Genomic DNA, 22,766 nt, shown 5'->3' on the forward strand with positions numbered 1-22,766 from the left:
GACAAAAAAAATTGGTGCATGAAACTTGTCCTTTATTTTATTGATTTCACGAAAAGTCCTGTTCCTGTAACATAAAAATCTATTTTTTTTCCGTGTATTTATTTATACGAAAATTCATTATTTAATTAATGGACATCATTAACGCATTAAAGTCATACCAGAAACTGTTAATATAAAATATTACGAAATTTTTTACAACTGCCCTATAAAACTGAGTAATCAAATCTTTAGTACATCGCAAAAAATTATCGCGTTCATTTTGCCTCAGCTTTTTGATAAATAAATCAAATTATTGTTTTGTCAATATACATATTATATATTATCTAATAGACCGCGTTTGCGTGTATAAAAGCACTGAAACATAAAATAAATCTAAACAACCCTCAAATTATCTATCTGTTTGTTTCGGTACTAAGGTGTTTACCATTATGTAATACCAATAAAATTACGTATACATATATATTACCGTTATTACATATTTGTATTTCTTTATGAATTATTTAAATCCACATTTCTTATGTACATTATTCCGAGCGCAGTATTTCATAATAAAAAAAATTTATAAACAGCTTTTTCTATAATTAAACTCGAATATATTTGAAATAACTAAAAATCAAAACATATTTTGTGAGCTAAATTTATTAATGGGTATTAGGTATTAGTATAATAGCTTCCGGTAAATAAAAGCTTTAGATACTTAGTCATCTACTCAAAATATAAAATTAATAATAATAATTTTTGATGGAGACTCGACTTAATGATCAAACTTTGTTATATTTGTGATTGAAGAAATTTTGGCTTTACTGATCTGTTTAATTGATAATATTTTTTAGAATCTATACTACATATGAGTAATTACATGTGGATTGATTATGCTAAATTGCATTATTTTATATGCGCACTGTAATAGCATAAGGTAAAAGTCCCTATACCCGCTCAAGACCATTAGTCGCTCACTTTAACTGTTTAAGGCGTTTTTTTATAATTTTTATAAAAAAAAAAATTGCAACTAAAAATATTATTATTGATAAATAATTATTTGTGAATCTAAATATATTAAGATATGATGTATCAAATTATTTTATAATAGATTAGAAATTTAAATTAAATGACTGTTTTCAAAATCGCGCAAAGCCGGGCATTTTTTACTTTAACGTTCATTCGTTAGATTAAATTTAGGTAACGTCAAATTTTTTAAAAACTGTTATAACTATATCTTATTAAATACATTTTTAAAATTCATGAAATTTTATATTATGAAAGAATAAAGTAGTATAATTTATAAATTATTTGTCCAAATCAATAAACTTATCATAGTTTAATTGATATTGTCTTTGAGCGACTATAGGGCCATGTGTTGGTCGAGTAATGGTACATCACAACTTTTAGTGAGCGACTATGGGTACACTCAAGGAGCTTATTTAAAAAATTAATAATAATTAATTATCAACATTATTCTTCAAACTTAAATTTTATTCTAATACTCGAAACTTCAAAAAATAACTATAAAAAAAAATATGGTTTTTCATTCTATTTATTAATTTATATTGAGTGATTTAATCTCACTTCAATAAAAAGTGAGCGGGTATAGGGACTTTTACCTTACATTAATTCGGCCGAAAATGTATTTAAAATATTAACATCTTTAAGAATTAGATTCTACTCAACTAATGTATGACTATAAGGTATTACAGTGCGCATATAAAATAATACAATTTAGCATTATTAATCCACATGTCATCACTCATATGTAGTATAGATTTTAAAAAATATTCTGTCAGTTAAACAGATCAGTAAAGCCGTAATTCCTTTAATACCAAATATAATAATGATAATAATAATAATAATAATAATAAAGATGATCTAAGATACTTATAAATTTAATAATCATTAATGAGAACAACATTATGCACATATGTATTGACAAAAGCGTAAATAAATGATGAATAATTAAGTTATGTTTTCAGCACGTTTCTCCGTAATGTTATGCCGACATTATTGCCAGCACACATGTGTCGTATATCGTATTATCAACTATATATATGCATTTAATATAACAACAATAATACAAAGTCACAAGTTATGTTGCAAGTGTGTGTTGTCCGCTACCGGATGTAATTCGATGATCGCTCGACAACCAGATGTCTCAGAGACACACGATGCAATATTTCAAATAAAACATAATCGCGATACTAAATACTCATGTCAACATAATACACAACTTTACTTCTAACTTTAAATTATTAAATAAACAACACGAGTTTTACCCTAAAAATGACAAAATGTACCGTAAATATTAAAATTTACTTAGGGAAACATGTATGCTAACCATCGTAATACTTAATTTAAGTATTTTATGTGTAATATATTTACCAGCGGTTTAATATCTCAGGATAATTAAACTCATTAGACTATTAGTCTAGTGTATAGTGCAGCCATAATAATGACATACTGCTCATGCCAGCTAAATAGGATCTAAATAGGATTTTATTACATAAAAAGTATCCTCGGATTTTATTTTTTAATGCTCATTGTTATTGTTCGCTGAGAGCGGAGATAAAAAATATAAAAGAGGGCTTTAAAAAAATATGTCAAGATACGCATCGCCGGAGTGAAAACAATTTACGATTAACTTTTTTTTTTAATCTCCATTAAAAAAAAAAAAAAAAAAAAAAAGGGAGAGGAAAAATAAAGCGGCGCGTGAAGAGTCGGAAAAAGGTCAATGTCAGATGGGATTTAATTGTAAAAACAGTTTCGCTAAATATTTTGATTTATATGACGTTGAGGACTCTTGTATCGCGGATGTACGTTTTAAAATGTATGTAGATGTAGATACAAGATAATATGCATTTGACCTATTTTATACAATGTCACGTTTAATAATACATATATATTTGCACAAAATATATAGATATATATCGTAATCTGGATTCTGAAGCTCAAAATCTTCTCTCAAGTATCTTGTCGTCGACGATGTGCGTCCCATTCACTATCAACTTTCATCCTTATTAACAAACTTTGATTATCTCTGAGTTTTATGACAGTAAACTTTACCAGGGAAAATTAAATCGATAATTTTTTAATCATCAGCGACTTTTTGTCTGATATTTATTAAATCCTTTATGGTCTGATGATAAAATTAAAAAAAAAAAAACGATGCATTTTTTCAAAGATCCTTTACATTAATTTTAGACGACGAGTAAGCGTTTTATGAAGGTCGACGATCTTTACACAGAGATCGAACCAGAGGTCAAGTCGATACAGGACATCTCAAGGTATATAAATATTGTGTGTTATTGTTACTGCAAAAATAATAACTCCTCTGATGAGAAGTACGAGCTTTTGATGGACATGTCTAATGTCCTCGGAGACTAATTTTCTTCGACAATTGGCTTTAATTCTACAGCCAGAGAAGCAACCCCAGAAACTACGTCAACTGTTCGTCGAGACTTAATTTCTTTTGCCAGAGAGAAAATATCCAAGGGTCGGAAGGTCGTCACTTAATTGCTTTTCAGGTTCTCTTTTTTTATCTTCTAGATTTTTCTAATTTTTTTCAACGGAGTACGTGCGCGTTAGATGTCTAATAATGGTCTAGATTTTTATGTTTTTTGCAACAGAGCACGTGTGCATCAGATGTCTAATAATGGTCTGGATTCGTCTAATTGTGAGTATCGAGTTTCTGTAGAATTTCCACAGAATTTCTTAGAACGCGATTCTGACGAAAACTGTGACGTCGGTTGGATGTTTGCAGTCTTTGGAGCCATCGTACAATTCTTTTGGGAAAACTTTAACTCACTAAAGTGTGAAAAAAAATTTTTAATTTCCCGCTAAGACAACCGTCGATTTTCGAAAAATTCGGGGATTCTACGGTTTCCGTGGCACCGCGAATTCATATAAAATTCAACAAAATACGACTTTTTTAAGAAATAAAATTTTTTGATATCTCGCTTAGTTTTCGAGAAAAATGAATTTTGGGAAAAACGTGATTTTTTAAAAAAAGTGAAAAATTTCATAGATTTTAATATCATCATTTTTTTTGTATTTTTTTCCGAAAACTCCATTTAAAGATGAAAATTTTGAAAAAAAAAATGTCCGAATTAGTCCATTTTTGAAAAAGTTACAGCTATTTGAAAAAAAGTCTTATTTCCTCGAGTTCTACAAGAATTCGCGGTCATTTGACGGCGCCACGGAAACCGTAGACTTCCCAAAAATTCTGTTATTGTTTCAACCCGAATTTTTTTTATACCTCACCACATAAAATTCAACTTTTATTAAACTTTATTACATTACATTTAAATTTTCTTTCCTCATTTAATTTTCCTATCCCCAAATAGAAATCTTGTTTATCCGATCGAGCCAGAAGCCTTTCAATCAGTCGCATTTCCGCGTAAAATTCCATCCCCACAGTTACGACATCAGTTACGTGATTCGTGTGTAAACAAACCCTCGTAACACAAGTTAGCGCAGATACCAGCGAGCAAAAAATCTAAAATTAATTAAAAAATTTTTCACCGCTCCACGACCTGAATAAATTCAGACGTAAATCGTTTAGTTGAATTGGTTACACAAATGTCCGTCTGCTGATGGATATCGAAAAATCTGGGGATTGAGTGTCTGCATATATGCACGTGCATGTCCCCCTAATGTGATGTAACCAAACTCCAAACCTAAACAAGTCTGGTCTAGTCAATCTGAATTCAGGGTAACGACGCGATGAATATTCGGACATTATCCTTGATGCTGATGTTATCATTAAATGACTGAGTTAGGCGACCCAAATTGCACAATGTGGCTTCAAGTCATTTCCTTCCTCTCGTGCTAAACTATATCTGTATACATATATATATAAATCCACATGTTTGCAAGTACATTTAATGTCTCTCCTCTTCTCAACTTCTTGTCTTACACATCAGACCGCAAAAACCAGTCGGCCTTTATAAATTTATCGAGAGCACGTACAGAAAAGTTTAAACCCCGCGTAATTATTTGAATTATTCCTTCAAAATTATGCCCAAATGATCGTAAATCAGACACTACTATTTATTATTATTGCAATAACAATTTTTTTAACCCTTTTGAATAAAAAAAAAAATATGGACAAGCATAAATTGATGAACAGACATCACGCGATCATCACTCACCGCCCGGGCAAATGCGTTAGGATATACTATAATGTGCGTGAGTAAAAGAGCACTAAGATAAAAGTTAATGTTGGTATATCTGTGAATAATCGTTATTATAAACTTTGGCGAAAGTGTATCTCCGTTGTGTTGTGTTGGTATTAAACGAGAATGGAAGGTAATAATCCAGGCCAAGGTCTTTAATTCGTGCTCGCAAACTATACATCCAAATGTCTGATTTATAAACTTTGATAAAACGTTAAAACTGGAGAGCAAGGCCTCATTTAGCTTTTTCCATTTAGCCTTTTCTCTTCTTAACAATTAATTATAAAAGAGACCATTATACACATAAATATATACATATATATATTTATATTTATAATATATATGGATATATGTTAATGATTAATGAGAACAACGCCACGGATTTATTATCTGATTATTTTTATCTCAAAGTAACTTCTCAGTTTTGATAACTGGTTTTTAAAAATCGTTTTTTAATACTTCTGCGCATGTTAATTATTAACCGGTTATGTACAATTACCATTATCTTTATGTCATTACCATTGCGTTTATGGGATGTTTATTATATTTAATGCCGATCAAACACTGCGGTCTCAATAAATTTAAAATAATAAAAATGTTTTACCTTTAAACGGCAATAACGTTCAAAAATATTATTTACCGCGTGTTCAAATTATTATTATTTTTTTTTAATGACATTTTAATAATTTAAATTAATAAAACCTGGGTTGTATTTAATGTAAAATCAGCAATCATAAAAACCGCTTTGTCATTTATTATAATTTAAATGCCCGAGCCTTGATACATATTTATTATTTACACAATATAAATATATATTAAGGATGTAAAAAAGAGATAAAAGGTGTACTTGTAAATTTGTCGAACCACTCGATCTTAATTTTACCAAGCAAAGATGCACTTGAGTATTAAATATTAATATTCTTGCAGTTCTTTCAAAAGATGCACGTCCTTGGTTCGATAAAACGTCTTGATAAAAAAATCTCTCATCCTCATTGGTAAGGAAAACGGCAAATTCAGCAAAATCAAAATCTATTTTTCTCTTCGCTCTCTTTCATTGCTACTTCCTTCGATAATTTAATCATACAAAATTTAGCTCTTCATTCTGAATTACAAGTTACGTGAGTAATATTCAAACATAACTTTTATACTTTTGAAAAAAAAGGGGTAAGTACAGAAGGTGTAGGTGTTAAAATTTTCGGTGTTAAATTTCAACACCGAAAGCGGTGTTAAAATAATACCGCAGAAGGTGTAAATATTCTTTACCGGTGTTAAAAATATTTTTACTTACGCGCACAGTAAAAAATATTGTGTATCTGTGTTGAAAACGGTTTGTATTAAAAATTGTAGTGTGTTAAACTAACACAAAGTTTGTGTCACTTTATTTTGTAACAAAATATATGTTATACACTCTTTATTAACACATTTTGTGTGTTACTGTGGAATTCTTTGCGCCCTCTTGTGGCGATATTTCAACATAATCTTTGTGTTAAAAAGGGGTGGTTACACAAAGTTTGTGTCGAAATTTCAACACTAATTTCGTGTCAACCGTTTTTAACACACAAACTGTGTTGATTTTACACAATATTTTTTTACTGTGCGATCACTACAATTAACACAGTATTGTTATTAATTAATGGAATTAGTGGTGATTGAAATGGTGGGCGTAAAATTGTGTAACTTTTAAATAAATTACGTATACCATAAGGGAGAGGGGGGTAAACTGAGTCCTTAAGGAAAATAATTATATTATCATCAATTTTTTTTACGCGTTTACTTCTTTTTAGACCCTCGATACTTATTTTCACTCCATAATGCTGCGTCCATTAAAATTGAAGAATCGAAAATTAGGGGCAAAGTCGGCCCTCCAAAAAATTTCGGATTTAATATTTTTTATTCTTTTCACGTGTAATAATTTCAAATAACTATAAAACGATTGTATTTTAATAATATAAAAAAATCATTTTAAGTCTACTGCGATATAACTTTAAGACGTAATTTTATTATCTTTAAGTTTCTTAATAAATTATATTTGATGAACAATTTTGGTGGTCTATTTTAGCCCTCATTATATAAGAAATTTCGATAAGCTTATTATCCGTCCGAATTTATTGACGTATAGAAAATTTTAAGGGGCCCACTTTGCCCCCTCCTCCCCTAAGTTCATAGCAAAATTGAAATTTACTCCAGATAGTATTCATTAAATTTTTATATTTTTTTATATATAATACATTTTTTTTTTTCGAATTTCTATACGTGGAATTTTTTTTTTCACCGATTTAACACCGTTTACACCGGTGTTATTTCATTTTAACACCGCTTTTTTTACAGTGTATCCACACTAGCCACGTGCATGCGCTTTGAAAAAAAAAGGAGTTTGTTGAGAATTTATTCAGATTTCTATGAATAATATAGGCCGTCATATTGACGCATATTGTTGAGCACAGGGTAACAATAAAATGAAAATTGATAAACGAACAATAACCATTTTATCAATTTCAACAATGGACTAAAGTCATTCTTCCGTCCGTCAATACTGTAGTGTGTAGTATAGCTTTTTATGTTCTCCTTCATGGTGTATCGTTAGAGGACATATATGTTGTGTATTGTTTAAAGTTGTTGTTTTCTATTTTCACTTGATAAATTCATCCATAAAAGAGAGAGCAGCTAAAGTCGATATGTCTATCATCTTATACATCAAGACTGTCGCGTGTCGCTTTGTCTTGTTGGAGTTGGTGGCAAGGTCACTATTCTCCATTGGGATGTACATCACATCAATACTAAATTATATATATATATACATGATGTATATAGAAGTTCCTGTTGGTAGACCACCTAACCAACAACGTGTCCTCGAAACGCCACGAAAGGTCTCATTCTATCTTTATCTATAATCCAACTCCTCCATCTTCAAACCGAAAACCCACGCCTTTAATGTTATGTTGCTACCAGTACCAGAGTTACATTCCATTGGACCAGAGACCCTTTGACGTAAATTTCAGGATTACCAACAGACAACAGATTCGTTTAAGGAGCCTACACAAAAAAGGATTTTTTTACGCGAAAAATTTTTACTCGCTCCAAAAATTTTTTGTACCATGGATTGAAAACAAAAATCGAAAAATTATGCGATCATTATTTTTTTTTTTAAATATTCTACTCATCTATAAAGTCATAAATTCGTGAAAATTTTATTTTCTGTGAGTGAATTCACGATTCTGAAGTTAGCAGACAATTAAAAATTTTTGAATTTTTTTTTTTTAACAATTAAATTTGAAGAAAAAAAAAACTAAAAATATGCACATGTAGAAAATTTAAAAGACTACAAGTGGATTTTTTTTTAATATTTTTTTTTTTCATAATTTATCGTTTTTTAAAAAATCCAAAAATTATTAGACGTCGGCTAATATCAGTATCATGTAAATTCAACTCATAAATTTCAAAATACCTTAAAAAAATATATATCAGACCAAAATTAAATGGAGCCGTGCTTGCAAATTACCTGAAAATTTTCTTTAGGCCCAAAAAAATTTTTTGCGCTAAGAAATTATTTTTTCTGTCCTAAACTGAAAATTTACGAAAATGTATCAGGAGATTAAAACCGACGAACTGAGGCTTCGAGAACAAAAACACATGACCAATAAATTTAATTTATTCATTTTAAATACACTGTCCTGACATGAATAATAATGAGGACTTAATACATTTAATTTACATTTATTACTATTAATAAAAACGGTCAGCTACCTCTACTTCGATCTCTGCAGATCTACTATTTTTTATCACTACTTGGGATTTTAAAAAAAATAGTCAATGGAAACTGAAAATTGTTTAGCAGTTAAGACGTTTAATTATTATGTAATTTGAGTAATAAAATTTTTAATTAAGAGACGTTAGGGCGCCATCTGACTATTGGTATTCTCATCTACTCGGTCTCGCAGCGCGGATAAGACAGTTTTTAAAAAAGTAAATTAATAAATATTTATTAATTTATGAAATTAAGATCGTGGTGGAAAAAAACATGTTAGTCATATCATTATCATTGTTGTCATTATATATATATTAATATTATTATATTTCATAAGGTCATAGGTGAGATTGAGAGTTCTACTCACTGCCAATTAAATCCAGTTGTGATGCCGTCACGAAGCCGGTCTTTGAGACTTCTTTGTCTTGATGGTGTACTTGATGGCCCAGGACTGTTTTGGGAGGTCCTCGGTGGCCCATTACCCCCCGAAAACAGAGCCATTCTATTTCCTTTTTTTTTTTCTTCCTGTTATTACCTAATTTATTTTTTTTCCTCTTATCTGGTTTATTTTTTACTACAACTATTACTTCTGGGCTTTTGTTATTTGATATATCCCTGGATTTTATTACTATTTTTTATTATTATTACGAAAAAAAGATAAAAATAAGACGAAAAAATCAAGTTCTAGCTCTCGGCAAATTATCGATCACACTTGAACGTACGTCGCGACGATCTGACATGCCAACGTCGATACGAACGTTCAATCACCTTCAAGTTTTTTTTTTTATCCTCTTATATTTATTTCATTAATTTCTTTTTTTTTATCCGCACACGCGTCCACACACTCACTTGTCTCCTCTTTTGTTTTGCAATGTGTTTACAGTAATGTTACATATGTTTGTATCTTGTACATGATGTTGATTCACATTTTCTTGATTTTATTGACACGATGCCAAGTAGAGGAGTTATAAGTATTTAATTTATATAATTAGGTGATGGAAGCTTAGTGGCAATATTATTATTATTTATTTTATAATACTGACAACGCGGTTTCTTTGATGACTGTTTAATTTTAGGCTTTATTATAGAGACTATTGATGCTATGGAAATCGTAACACTACTGAGTTACTAAAATTTCTGGGACGTTCGAATTTATAAATAGATTTGATCGCATGCTTTATTATTTAAACTTCAACGTCCATTTGTTGTTTTAATAAAATAACTTTTTTTTTGTATGAAAACTTGGCAAATAATTTTTGTCAGCAATTGAAATAGAGGAAAAATTTTTATGACTGAAGTTTGCCGACGTCTAATAATTTTTGAATTTTTTCAAAAACGATAAATTATAAAAAAAAAAATATTTAAAAAAATGTACCTGTAGATTTTTTAATTTTCCACATGTGCATTTTTTTTAGTTTTTTTTTTTTACAATTTATTTGTTGGAAAAAAAATCCGAAATTTTTAATTGTCTGCTAACTTCAATGATACAGAAGTTAGCTGACGTCGAATAATTTTTGAATTTTTTCGAAAACAATAAATTATTAAAAAAAAAAATTTTTTTAAATTGCACCTGTAGATTTTTCCATTTTCTACATGTGTGTATTTTTAGTTTTTTTTTTTTTCGAAATTTATTTGTTGGAAAAAATCCGAAAATTGTTAATTGTCTGCTAACTTTAGGATCATACATTTTTTTATTTTTGAAAAATAAAAAATTTATGAATATTAAACGGGAGATTAATTTGTGAGATTGAGAGAAAATCTTTTGAAGCTTGAAATTTTGCTGGGAAATGTATCTGATTTTTAGTCGAAATTTATTCTATGAAGTTACAGAACGGAAATTGACGAAAAAGAAATATCATAAATATTTTATTTTAGATTTGGGTTATTCGTCATGATAAAATTTCATCTGGAATATGTTGGCAAGGTTTGAAAGCTTTTTCACTGAGTCATGACGGTTTTTAAGAAGAAAAGTTCTTTTTACTTCGTCGCTCAATAAAACGGAAACAAATTAACGGAGAAATTAAAAAAAGGAAATTGAAGATAAAAAAATGAGCTTTCAGCTGAAATTATTAGTATTGAAATAAACTTTTTTTTTTCAACACAGCTTTGAAAAAAGTTCAACTTTTTTTCACTCGTTATTTTTTTTCTATTTTTAAATTCTTAACGTCGATAGCTAATTTTCGGAAGCGAATATTCAAATTTTCTTTTTTAATTCGCCGACAAAATGAATATTTTAAAAAAATTAGACTTTTTTCTAGACATAATTTAATTTTCAGCAGACGAAAAAGCAAAGTCTCTGCATATTTACCAAAGTTATTTTTAAATTAGTATTTACTTTCCTTATAAAAAATGTGGAAAACGTGACAATTTTTTTTACCCATTTGTTTGACAAATTTATTTAATATTTTAAATTCCCGTAATTTTTTATCTCCTGTCGTTTAATTCTCAAAAAATTAATTGTCACATTTTCCAAAAATAAATTATAAGCAAAGTAAAAAAAAAAAGTCACCATAATCCTGCTGACGAATATGACAAAATTATCATCAAACACCCGAGTAATTAAATCATATTATAAATAATTAAAACCCAATTTCGAAAACATACACTAATTAATTAAAAAATTAGCATATAAATTAAACTAATTAAAAACTGTACTGTACTTTTAAAGTAAAAATGAAAAATATAAATATAATTAAGTTCGAACGATAGTTGGCAGAGATAAAAAAACTAAAATAATAAAAAAAAAAAGGCCATTCGGCAGCCGAAATGGAAGTAGATTTCTCGTTGTTGAATTTTTTTCACTGTTCACATAAAAGTTAATAATAAAATAAAGTTTTTTTTTACATTTTCGTAAAAATTCTCGAGATGATAAAACAAAGAAAATAAAATAATTCTAAGTATAATGTCAAAATTGATGCTAACTAAATGAACTTCAGAAGAATTTTTATTGATAATGCACTATATGTTTTGATTTGACGTTATTTAAAGATACGTATGCATATATTTAAACTATCGGACCAATGGTATTCCGGACCCTATTCGAAAAATTATGATAGATTATGGTTTTAATGCTCGAGAATTCTACCATAAAGACAAAGGCGATAATTTGCTTTCAATAAAATCTACTAATAAAATATTCTAAGATTAAAAATTGATTGTGATACATCAAAGTGTCATACTTGAAATTAGTACTGATATTTGAAATAAAAAGCCTATTAGAATATCAAACGACGAGTCGATATAGAAAATATTATCATCATAACTAATGTTAATCTTGTTATTGATATATCATATCATTTATACACTGTCAATTAAACGAAATTGTATATACCCACTGAATTAAGATGTTTGGATTTTATAATTGTCACACTGCGATAATATGAATTTAAGTAGCTCCATGAATGTACTAAGAAGTAGGAGAACTAATGCAATAGCAAAATTTCATTAAATGAATGGTAAAATAAGTAATTTCAGTGGTCTAGGCATATATATAGGCATGAAAATTAAAGCTTATTCGAAGAGCTTTCAGATGAATTTTATATAAAGTCGATAAGTTATCACATTCAAAAGATATTGAAGGAAGAATAAGTAAAAATATGAATTTTGGACATTTTGAAAATTTTGAAATGCTATAACTTCTAAACTAATCGACCGATTGAGCTCATTTTCAAACTCGAACAAGGTAGTCACCCACAAAATACGTATACTAAGTTTCAAGGTGATCGGTTTGAAATTGTGGCTATAATCAAAGTGAAAACCTGCATAAAATTAGTTTTTATAATATTTTGTAAATGTTCAAAATCATTTATCTACTAGAAAAAATGGTCCAATCAATGAGCTGTATAGTCAAAATTGTAGGCAATCGGTCGAGCTTTCACATAGAACAAACGAAAATAAGCTATCTCTTTCCGTTTAGAAGTTACATCCAGTTAAAGCGGCAAACAAATTTTTTTTTGAAAATTTTACAAAATTTCAATTAACCATAACTTCTAAACTTATTGGCCGAATTGGCTCATCTTCGAACTTATCCAAGGTAATCGTCCATAGAATAAGTATACTAAGTTTCATTAAGATCGGTGTAGAATTGCGGACGCTATCGTTGGAGAACGGCGCGTTATATTATATATATATATATATATATATATAAATACATATATAAACTTTTGAACTGAATGTATTTCCTGACTCAGCTCATCGAGCTGAGTTCAGAGGTAGCAAAATTTTTCGAAAATTCCATCATGAGGACAAATACAATAGTTAGATTTTTATGAAATCTACTAAAAACCGATCATAATAAAGTTAACCAACCGGAAGCGAGTAATAAAAATTTTTAATTAACCCATCGAATCCATCTTTAACAAGTTCTACAAGCACTTACAAACATATATATATATATACATAAATATATATACCCAGGAAATTTTCAGCTTCCTTAACTTTCTTTAACAGATAACGCTATAAATATAAATAAGAAAATGATAATAAAAAAAAAATATGGAGTATAAAAAAAAAGTTAAATAGCTCATCGAAGAACGAATAAATCTCAAAGTTTAAAAAAGTAATCTAATAAATCTTTATGAAAACGTGACATTGAAGATTTCTAAAAGATATAACCCTGAAAGTTTTTTTTTATATTTTTTTAGTGGTTCGCAAGAGTGCACACTATTCACGACTACAAGGTGCATCACTTTATATATATATATATGAGTATAATAGAGGGTACTGGATAGGAAGACATTGAATGCCTCTGAGTTTGAAGATTAGCATGACATTTATGTCGATGAGAATGCAAATGTAGGAAACGTGTATACGCATGAGAATGGAGAAGGATATTATGAGAGATGTAGGAGAGGAAGAGTACAGAGTAACCTTTCTCGATGGGTATTAGTACGAGCTTATAGACAAGTACATGATACGAATACAAGGTCAAGCCCACCAGTACCAGCTGTATTCCTCTTCTACCCCTATCTTTACCTCTGCCTCAGCCTCTACATCTACATCTACTTCTACTTGTACCTTTACCCCTATCTCTATCTATTCCTCTACTTGTATCCTCGTCTTTATGATACAAGTGAAGAGGAGAATCCTCAACTCTCTACGCTACTCTACTGTACTCTTGTTCTTCTCATCTTGTTCACTCTCGAAAGAGCTTCTCATGAGCACTCCCTCTCTTTTCACTCCGACTGAAAGGCCTGTATTGATCCTCATTCAAACCGAAACTCATCCAATCCTCGTCTACACCCTTCTTCTACTTATCAACCACCTTACATTACCTACTTCGCTATCTGCCTATCACAAATAAATAAAATCTCAGTAGCTTATTCAACAAATATAAACATCGCGAATAATCATTGGTTTTTTTTTTTTTAATTTAAAAATATTTTTTTATTTTTCATCCAATTAAATTAAAAAAACAAAAATTTATTTATAATTCTCGTTATCATGTTTATACTTGAAAATAAATTTCAAGGTTTTAGATAAAATAAACTTAAAATTTGACATACTTATTATTTATAAATGTATATAAGCTTAAATTATTTATCTTGAATGTCAAAAATAAAGTAAATAATATTTTGTTATTTAAATTTTAGTTTTAATGAAAATTTATTCTTCATTTAATTTTTTAGGATTTACTTTTTTACCTTCGCTGCCCTTAATTAATTTCAAATATTTTTCATAAAAACTCCGAGACTAATTCAGTCTTTTATTAAAAATTTTTTTCAGATTATTGAAAAGTAATCCATTGTTTGAGCTTTATAAAATTATTATTTTTTTTTACTTTTAATAAAAATGTCTTTTGTTTACTCTATTTTTTCCTCTTGTTTATAAATGTATATATATAGGGCAATATCAATTATGTTGTATATGAAGTAAAGGTTAAATTGAATGTAAAAGACCTTGGAATTTTCTCGACAAGAAAATTATAAGCGTATAATCGTGAAATATCATTTAGAAATAATCAAGTAAACTACTTTTACAACAATAATAATAATAATAATAATAATAATAATAATAATAATAATACACTGTAAAAAAACCGGGGTAAGTTCAGGCGGCAAAATAACACCGCCGCCGGTGTAAATATTCTTGATCGGTGTTAAAAAAATTTCCCGGTGTTAAAAATATTTAATTTTATGAATATTTTTACTTACTGGATCACTACAATTAAACAGTATTTTTATTAATTAATTAAATTATTGGTGATTGAAATGGTGGGCGTAAAATTGTGTCATTTTTAAATATATTATGTATAACATAAATAATTATTTAAGTAAGTAGGGGAAGGGGAGGCAAAACGGAGTACCCTCAAAATTTTATAAAAAAAAATTTTATTTTTTAAATGGTTTTTAAACATTCCAAAATCACTTTTGTAAATATAATTGAGTGTTGTTTTGAATTTTTGCTGTCAAACTTTTTTATAAATCAATTGTCAGTTGAAAAATACTAATGGCTGTTGTTTTATGATAAAAACTTAAAAAAATTTCTTTTTCTTTCTTTGCATCTAGTAATCATGTAAAATATAATTTTTCTTCATGTAAATTACTGACAAACAAATTTAACTTAATGAAATTCATTTAAAATCCACAATTTTTTTTTTTAACCTTTCTTAGGGGGTATCCCGTTTTACCCGCAAAACTGAAAATTTTCTTTTTTAACGGTAACTGAAAATTTTTTCTATTTACTTTGAATATCATTAAAAAAAAAAAGAAAGATGTAGTGTATTTGAGTCCTCGAAAACTTGGTATTTTTTTACGTACCCCGTTTTTGCCCTTTCGTCCCCTAGATAGCAAAATTGAAATTTCTTCCAGATAATATTCATTAAATTTTTATATTTTTTTATATGTAATACATTTTTTTTTCTAATTTCTATACGTGTGATTTTCTTTTTTCACCGATTTAACACCAATATTTTAACACCGCCGACACCGGTGTTATTTAATTTTAACACAGCTTTTTACAGTGTAATAATAATAATAATAAGACATGTATCTACAAGAACATTTATAATACATGAAGAGGAAAAGAAAGTCTTATAGGTCTCAGTCTAATATTTACTCCATCAATCAACGCCCACGTCCTTCATGTAAGGATATAAAATATCGAAATATCCAACGTTAAGCTGGAGGCTTACACCTAATATTTTATCACATTTTCCGTTTAACCTATCAGCAAATAACAGCTCAATTTAAGCTGCCAAATTGTAATAAAAAAAAGTAATAAATAAACCTATACATTACATAAATTATTTTTAAGCTCAGTTTCTATTTATAAAGTTTGTCTGATAAAACACGCGCCATTACTACTGATTGTCTGACGTAAAAGGCAGCAGTGTCTACTGATTGGCTAATCCTTGGGTTGTTAGTAGGGTCTGCACGCATATCAAAGTAAAGAATAGAACGGAAGTAGGTCGAGATAGGGTAATCTGTGTTAGAAAGGTGTCCTTTAACAGCTATATCGCAAATTACCAAGTCGAGTTACTTTACCTCTGCGTTGTCGACTGAATGGCGGAAATAAATATTTGAAACTGAACGGAAAAAAGTGAAAATGTAATTCAAGAGTTTACTTTTTAGTTACGATGACATTTTACAGGACCCTCAAAACCACACCTTGTTGAGACATAAAAATAATTCCCATGGGAGCTTTGGGTAAAAAAATATTTTCGAATAACGGATAAATATTTTCTGTAATAACTTTTTTTACGTTGAAAATAATGGTGATTCCCGAGTCGAGATGGGTGAAAACATTATGAGTAAAAGGAGGAAAAAATAAAATATTATGAAAGGGATGTTATCCCTAGGCACCCTTGTTGTGCGCGCGCAAGTTTGTAAAAGCGTCATAAGGATACGAGTGCTCTCGGATATTTTTCCGATATTTTTACCGTCAAGTGAGTGAAACAAAGCGAAAAAAGGTGGGTATGTGTGTGAGAAAATTTTCAGTGTGCAGATGAAATGAGCGGGTATGAGTAAAAAATAGTTGAGAGAATGAAATGTATCCAGGCGATTGCAGAAGGCTGATTGTGACCGTGATGACGGCCTACTTCCCGAGACAATTGTACTCTATGACGACAGGGTGTTTTGCTGTCTACCTTGTTGCCGAGGGAATTCAAAAGCACGCGCAAAAAAGACTAATTTGTGGATGTATGCGAGAGGTCTGTGTATAGGTGTATGTATATATATGTATATATGTGGGGACAACATCAAGGTCAATGAAAAAAAATGCGGAGATTAGCTGACCCTAGGTTCGAATTTATTTTTTAGGTTTTTGTTGAAACTCTCAAGTTTTTTTTACGAGTGATTAATGAACAGTTAAATTGTAAAAAAAATTTATAAGACGACTTTTGTGAGAACTGGTTGAAATATAAGTAAATGTAAATTGAAAGTAAACAAAAATGAGAGAATAATTATTCAAAAATACTGGGAATGATTAAAAGTAAATAAAAATTGGTTTTCTTGAGAAGATAATAATAAAGGAAATGAATTTATGTAAATATATTTTGGCATCAATTCAATTCAGTAGACTGAAAAAAAAACTTTTGTAAAAATAATATTTTTGGAGTAAGTCAATAAATTATTATCTTAGTAATTTAATATCTCAGTTGAGGAATAATTTTTTTGACGGCAGAAAATCAAAATTTATTCACACCCGAAAAAAAATCAACATTTTCGGGCTGAACTCAGATCCTTCGATTGAGAATATGGTTTTGAATAAAACCTTCAATTTTTTGCATTAAAAAAATATTAGACTGAAAATTTCTCTAACAGGGGTACGAACTTTTCTCTCTATTACACTCAAGTCCAAGAACGGTATTATCTTTGTTACACGGAAAAAAATGAACTATATAAATTGAGAATGACAAGTAATATAACGATAAAGTGATCTGTAAATACCACACGGAAAGAAAATTATGGCAGCGGTTCCCATAATTTTGTGAAATTTTTTCCTATACCATAATAGGAATTACGACCATAAATTATGGGAGCGGTTCCTATAATTATAGGAATGTTTCCCATAATTATAGGAATAGTTCCTATAATTATGGGAATGATACCCATAACACTATAGGAATGGTTCCTATAATTATAGGAATGGTTCCTATAATTTATAGGAATACTTTCTATAATATTATGGGAATCATTCCTATAATTTATGGGAATGGTTCCTATAACTTATAGGAACTATTCCCATAAATTATAGGAACCATTCCCATAATATTGTGGGAATGGTTCCTATAATAGTATGGGAACTATTCCCATAATATTATGGGAATGATTCCCATAATGCAATGGGAATGGTTCCTATACCATTATGGGAATCATTCCCATAATATTATGGGAATAGTTCCCATACTATTATAGGAACCATTCCTATAATATTATGGGAATGGTTCCCATATTATCATGAAAAAATTAATTTAAAGAAGTGCGGTAATAACTTCTACAATACACAGAAATATTATTAAACATAAAAACAAAAATTCAAACATTGAAAAAAAAAATCGTATTTGGCAAAAAAACATTAAAATTTTTAACAAGAATTTTTTGTCAGCACAAAACATTCAAGAAAATTTAAATTTTGGGAAATTTCTACACTATTGTGCAAAAAAAAAAATTTAATGATATTATAGGGATGGTTCCCATAACATTATGGGAATAGTTCCCATAATATTATAAGAATAGTTCCTATACCAATATGGGAACCATTCCCATAATGGTATGGGAACTATTCTCATACTATTATGGGGATGGTTCCCATAATATATGGGAACCATCCCTATAGTAGTATAGGTACTATTCCCATACCATTATGGGAACCATTCCCATAATGCATAGCAAAACTTCCCATAATTTTCTTTCCGTGCATCATTCTAAATAGTAATTTTATCGTTTATGATTCAAACGTGAATAATTACAGGATAAGTATGAAAATTTATTGTCTATGTAAGAAAAATTACTATTTGAACTTTAAAAATCGTAACTGATACTTAGAAAATAGACTACACGTATTAGAAAATTTACTATTTGAATGTTAAAATTTCCCACTTGTACAGTAAATGAAAACTTTAGCCGAGTTTTTCTTTTAAACAAACGAATATTATGAAACAATTAAAGCGCACTTCGCCAGATCAGACAGTAATGTATCAAAGTGCGCTCCGTGTTTTGTATTGAGAGATTTTGTTTCCGAAAAAAACCCAGCCGAAAATATCTGACAACCCCTGCTAAGAAAGAAGTTCAATATTTCTAAAATTTATTTTTTCTCAGTGTAACGCTGGTTCGAAGAAAAGAAAGGGCATTGACCTCGATTGTTAGTTTGATTTTTAACATATAAAGGCGAATAAACTTTTACGACTTTTATTTTTTTTCTATACAAGTATAAAAAAAATTTCCTCAATGTGCAACCCCGTAAAATTTCCCGTAACATCAAATAAAACTGGCGGCGCAAGAGTTGAGCTAAACTAGGATTTTTACCTCAAGTGTATTTTCTCCATGAGTTTTCACACTCATTAACCAGAAAACTCGACAGTACTAAGCGTGTAAAAGGTGTGCGGTATACCCAAGGGCCGGAAAAAAAGGTGTATAATAAAACGGGGTTCATTTGCACAGACTGACCTATCGCGGTATCTCGGGAGCAAGTACTATCACACTAGGAATATATATATAATATAATATTACTGTGTCCTATCATTTCCTATCTGAGTTTTCTCTTCCTCGTACGTGCACGTGCCCCGATATTGGATTACATGCGAATCCTCTTACTATTCTACCGACAAGGCCACTCTTCGAGTCTGATCAAATTCCAGTTTCACTACTTGTTCCCTTCCTCTCTCCCTCTATTATCTGCATATTTTTTTCCTTCCTCTATCCAACTATTCCAATAGATGTCATTACCGTAAAAGTAAATTAAATAAAATGTTTTTTTAAAATAACCGGCTCAACATTGAAAAATAAATTCACCGAAACATTTTATATTCAACAAAAATAAAAATGAAAAACATTTTTTGCATTAATACTGCATGCGTAAATACAGATTGTGTATAAATTAACGGTTGCGTTAGTACGTCTGATAAACAGACGATAAAATTTTTATGGCTCTCTGGCTGAACCGATGAATATAGTGCGTTATATATCTGGGCTTTTAAAACATTTGCTGTACTATTTTTATCTCTCTAGCGAACAAATTACACAGTATAGATGTATAAAGCAATGACGAGTAAATTAGAGAGAAATTAATTACTACTGATAATAAATCGCGTTACTAATTTCAAAAATACATTCGCCCTTTCGACTTTAGGGAGATTCCTGAAGCCAAAAGGGCGTATGATTTTTTTTCATTCCAAATTGTGAGGTAGACATTTTAGTGCTAAGGTAAAAGCCCGTATATACCCGCTCAGTACCATTAGTCGCTCACTTTAACTGTTTAAGGCGTTTTTTTATAATTTTTATAAAAAAAAATTACAACTAAAAATATTATTATTGATAAATAATTATTTGTGAAACTAAATATATTAAAATATGATGTATCAAATTATTTTATAATAGATTATAAATTTAAATTAAATGACTGTTTTCAAAATCGCGCAAAGCCGGGCATTTTTTACTTTAACGTTCATTCGTTAGATTAAATTTAGGTAACGTCAAATTTTTTAAGAATTGTTATAACTATATCTTAATAAATACATTTTTAAAATTCATGAAATTTTATATTATGAAAGAATAAAGTAGTATAATTTATAAATTACTTGTCCAAATCAATAAACTTATCATAGTTTAATAGATATTGTCTTTGAGCGACTATAGGGCCATGTGTTGGTCGAGTAATGGTACATCACAACTTTTAGTGAGCGATTATGGGTACACTCAAGGAGCTTATTTAAAAAATTAATAATAATTAGTTATCAACATTATTCTTCAAACTAAAATTTTATTCTAATACTCGAAACTTCAAAAAATAACTATAAAAAAAAATATGGTTTTTAATTTTATTTATTAATTTATATTGAGTGATTTAATCTCACTCCAATAAAAAGTGAGCGGGTATGGGCTTTTACCTTAAAGATTAAAAAAAAGTTTTGAAAACTTAAAGGGCGCATGACTTAAATTACATGCCTTTTTGGCTTTCAAAAATTTTATACAATTTTGAGCTTTAAAATAAGTCTGCAAAAATATTTGTAGTAAAAAAAAAATTATACGCCCTTTTGGCTCTTAGAAGCTCTCTAAAGCCGAAAGGGCGCGTAAAATTGTAAGTCCTTTTGGAACCAGTAACGCGAAATCTCGGAATAAAAAATAACGCGGCTACTGCAATTACACTAACGTCCATAAATGTTTGAAACAAAAAGCCCAACCTTAACATTCAATTTAATAAATTTTTCAAACAATATATTCTTTGAAAAAAAACTCCAAGAATTTAATAAACAAAATATTCAAAATTATTTAAGGAATTTTTAATTTCACCAAGAATTTAATTAATTTAAAAAAAACTAAATAAATTGCTTTCCGCTGTGTAAAATACGTCTTTGAGGTAAAGATTTGAGAAAAAGAAAAAAAAGTGTAGCAAAGAGGACAAGAACCCTTGACAAAGTGACAGAAAAGGTTACTTTGATCTTTGATCTTGTAAACTGACACTACTGGCAGCAAGTGATCCCAGATATATATATATATATATATATACATATATATGTATATGTTTATTGAATAACATTTACCGAAGTGACCCTAAGTTGTTGATTGATAGCTCGATACAGGGTGTGGTCACGGCCAACTGTGACATTATAATTATTCCTACGCAATTATAAATTACCATATTAGTGATAAATACTTATCATCAAATACCGCTTTGTGTTCGATACAGCATAAACTCGCTTTCCACTTATCAATTATACAATGTAATAATTATTGCACATGATATTTTATTTAGACTGTTCTATAACAATTACTCAGTATCGCGAATTTAAATTTTAATTGGATTGAAACCGTGTAACGATCAAACAAACACTAATGATTTTTTGTTTTAATTAATCCCAAAATACCATATATATTTTTTTTTTTAGTAACGACTATTGTTGGTACTATTATTGTTATTTTTTTATTTAATTTGAATATTTATTGTCTCATTGGATCAATACTCGTGTAATACTATCGTTAAATTACTGATAACATAAACCTGTTTCTGCTCATGACGTTTACACATATTGTGTATATTTTAATTTTGTTTTATTTAACGAAATTAAATTATAAACAAATTACCAGTAAAATTTTTAAATTGAACTTTCGCATGAAGTTTCAATTTTTTAATTGCATGTCATTTAAATTTAATGATACTGAAGTTAACCGACGTCTGATAATTTTTAAAACAATAAATTATTAAAAAAAAATATTCGAAAAAATAGTACCTATAGTTTTTTCAATTCTCTACATGTACATATTTTTTTTTTTTTTTTTTTTTTTTGTAATTCATTTGGTGACAAAAATTCGAAAATTATGAATTGTCTGCTAACTTGCGGATCATTAAATTTAACGCAATTTAAATTTTTGAAATTGAATTTTAAAAAAAGTTGATGAAAAAATTTTTCCACGAATTACTAAGTCAGATTAATTATTTTAACAGAGTTTAAATTATTAATCCTTACTATTTACTGAGTTTTATTTATACGAACTCTGGTGAAAGAGAATTTTTTTTAAATTTTTTTATTCATAAACATTCGCTTTAAAAATTTTTAATTTTGATTTTCATGCAAATAACGAAGTACATTCATGCATTTATATGTTTATTTATACACATATATTTTTATAGACTATAAACGTGAGCATAAGAGAGATGAGGGAGGGCTAAAATTTCATTAGCGAGATAGCTAGTGCAAC

General features: G+C 28.9%; 1 protein-coding gene across 3 annotated transcripts in view; it reads right to left on the reverse strand.

The window, feature by feature from the left end:
* Nucleotides 1-22,766, reverse strand: part of LOC130668957 (TLD domain-containing protein 2) — an 89,860-nt gene that overhangs the window by 56,994 nt on the left and 10,100 nt on the right. Inside the window, exon 2 of one of the 3 annotated variants that reach the window (XM_057471547.1) lies at nucleotides 9,278-9,972. The exons of the other annotated variants lie outside the window; for them this stretch is intronic. Within the exon in view, the coding sequence (XP_057327530.1) occupies nucleotides 9,278-9,411 (134 nt within the window). The 5' untranslated portion in view covers nucleotides 9,412-9,972. The remainder of the gene's footprint in view (nucleotides 1-9,277; nucleotides 9,973-22,766) is intronic. 3 annotated transcript variants of the gene reach the window in all.

This window comes from Microplitis mediator, chromosome 5 (genome assembly GCF_029852145.1).
Source record: "Microplitis mediator isolate UGA2020A chromosome 5, iyMicMedi2.1, whole genome shotgun sequence".
NCBI classification, from domain to species: Eukaryota; Metazoa; Arthropoda; class Insecta; order Hymenoptera; family Braconidae; genus Microplitis; species Microplitis mediator.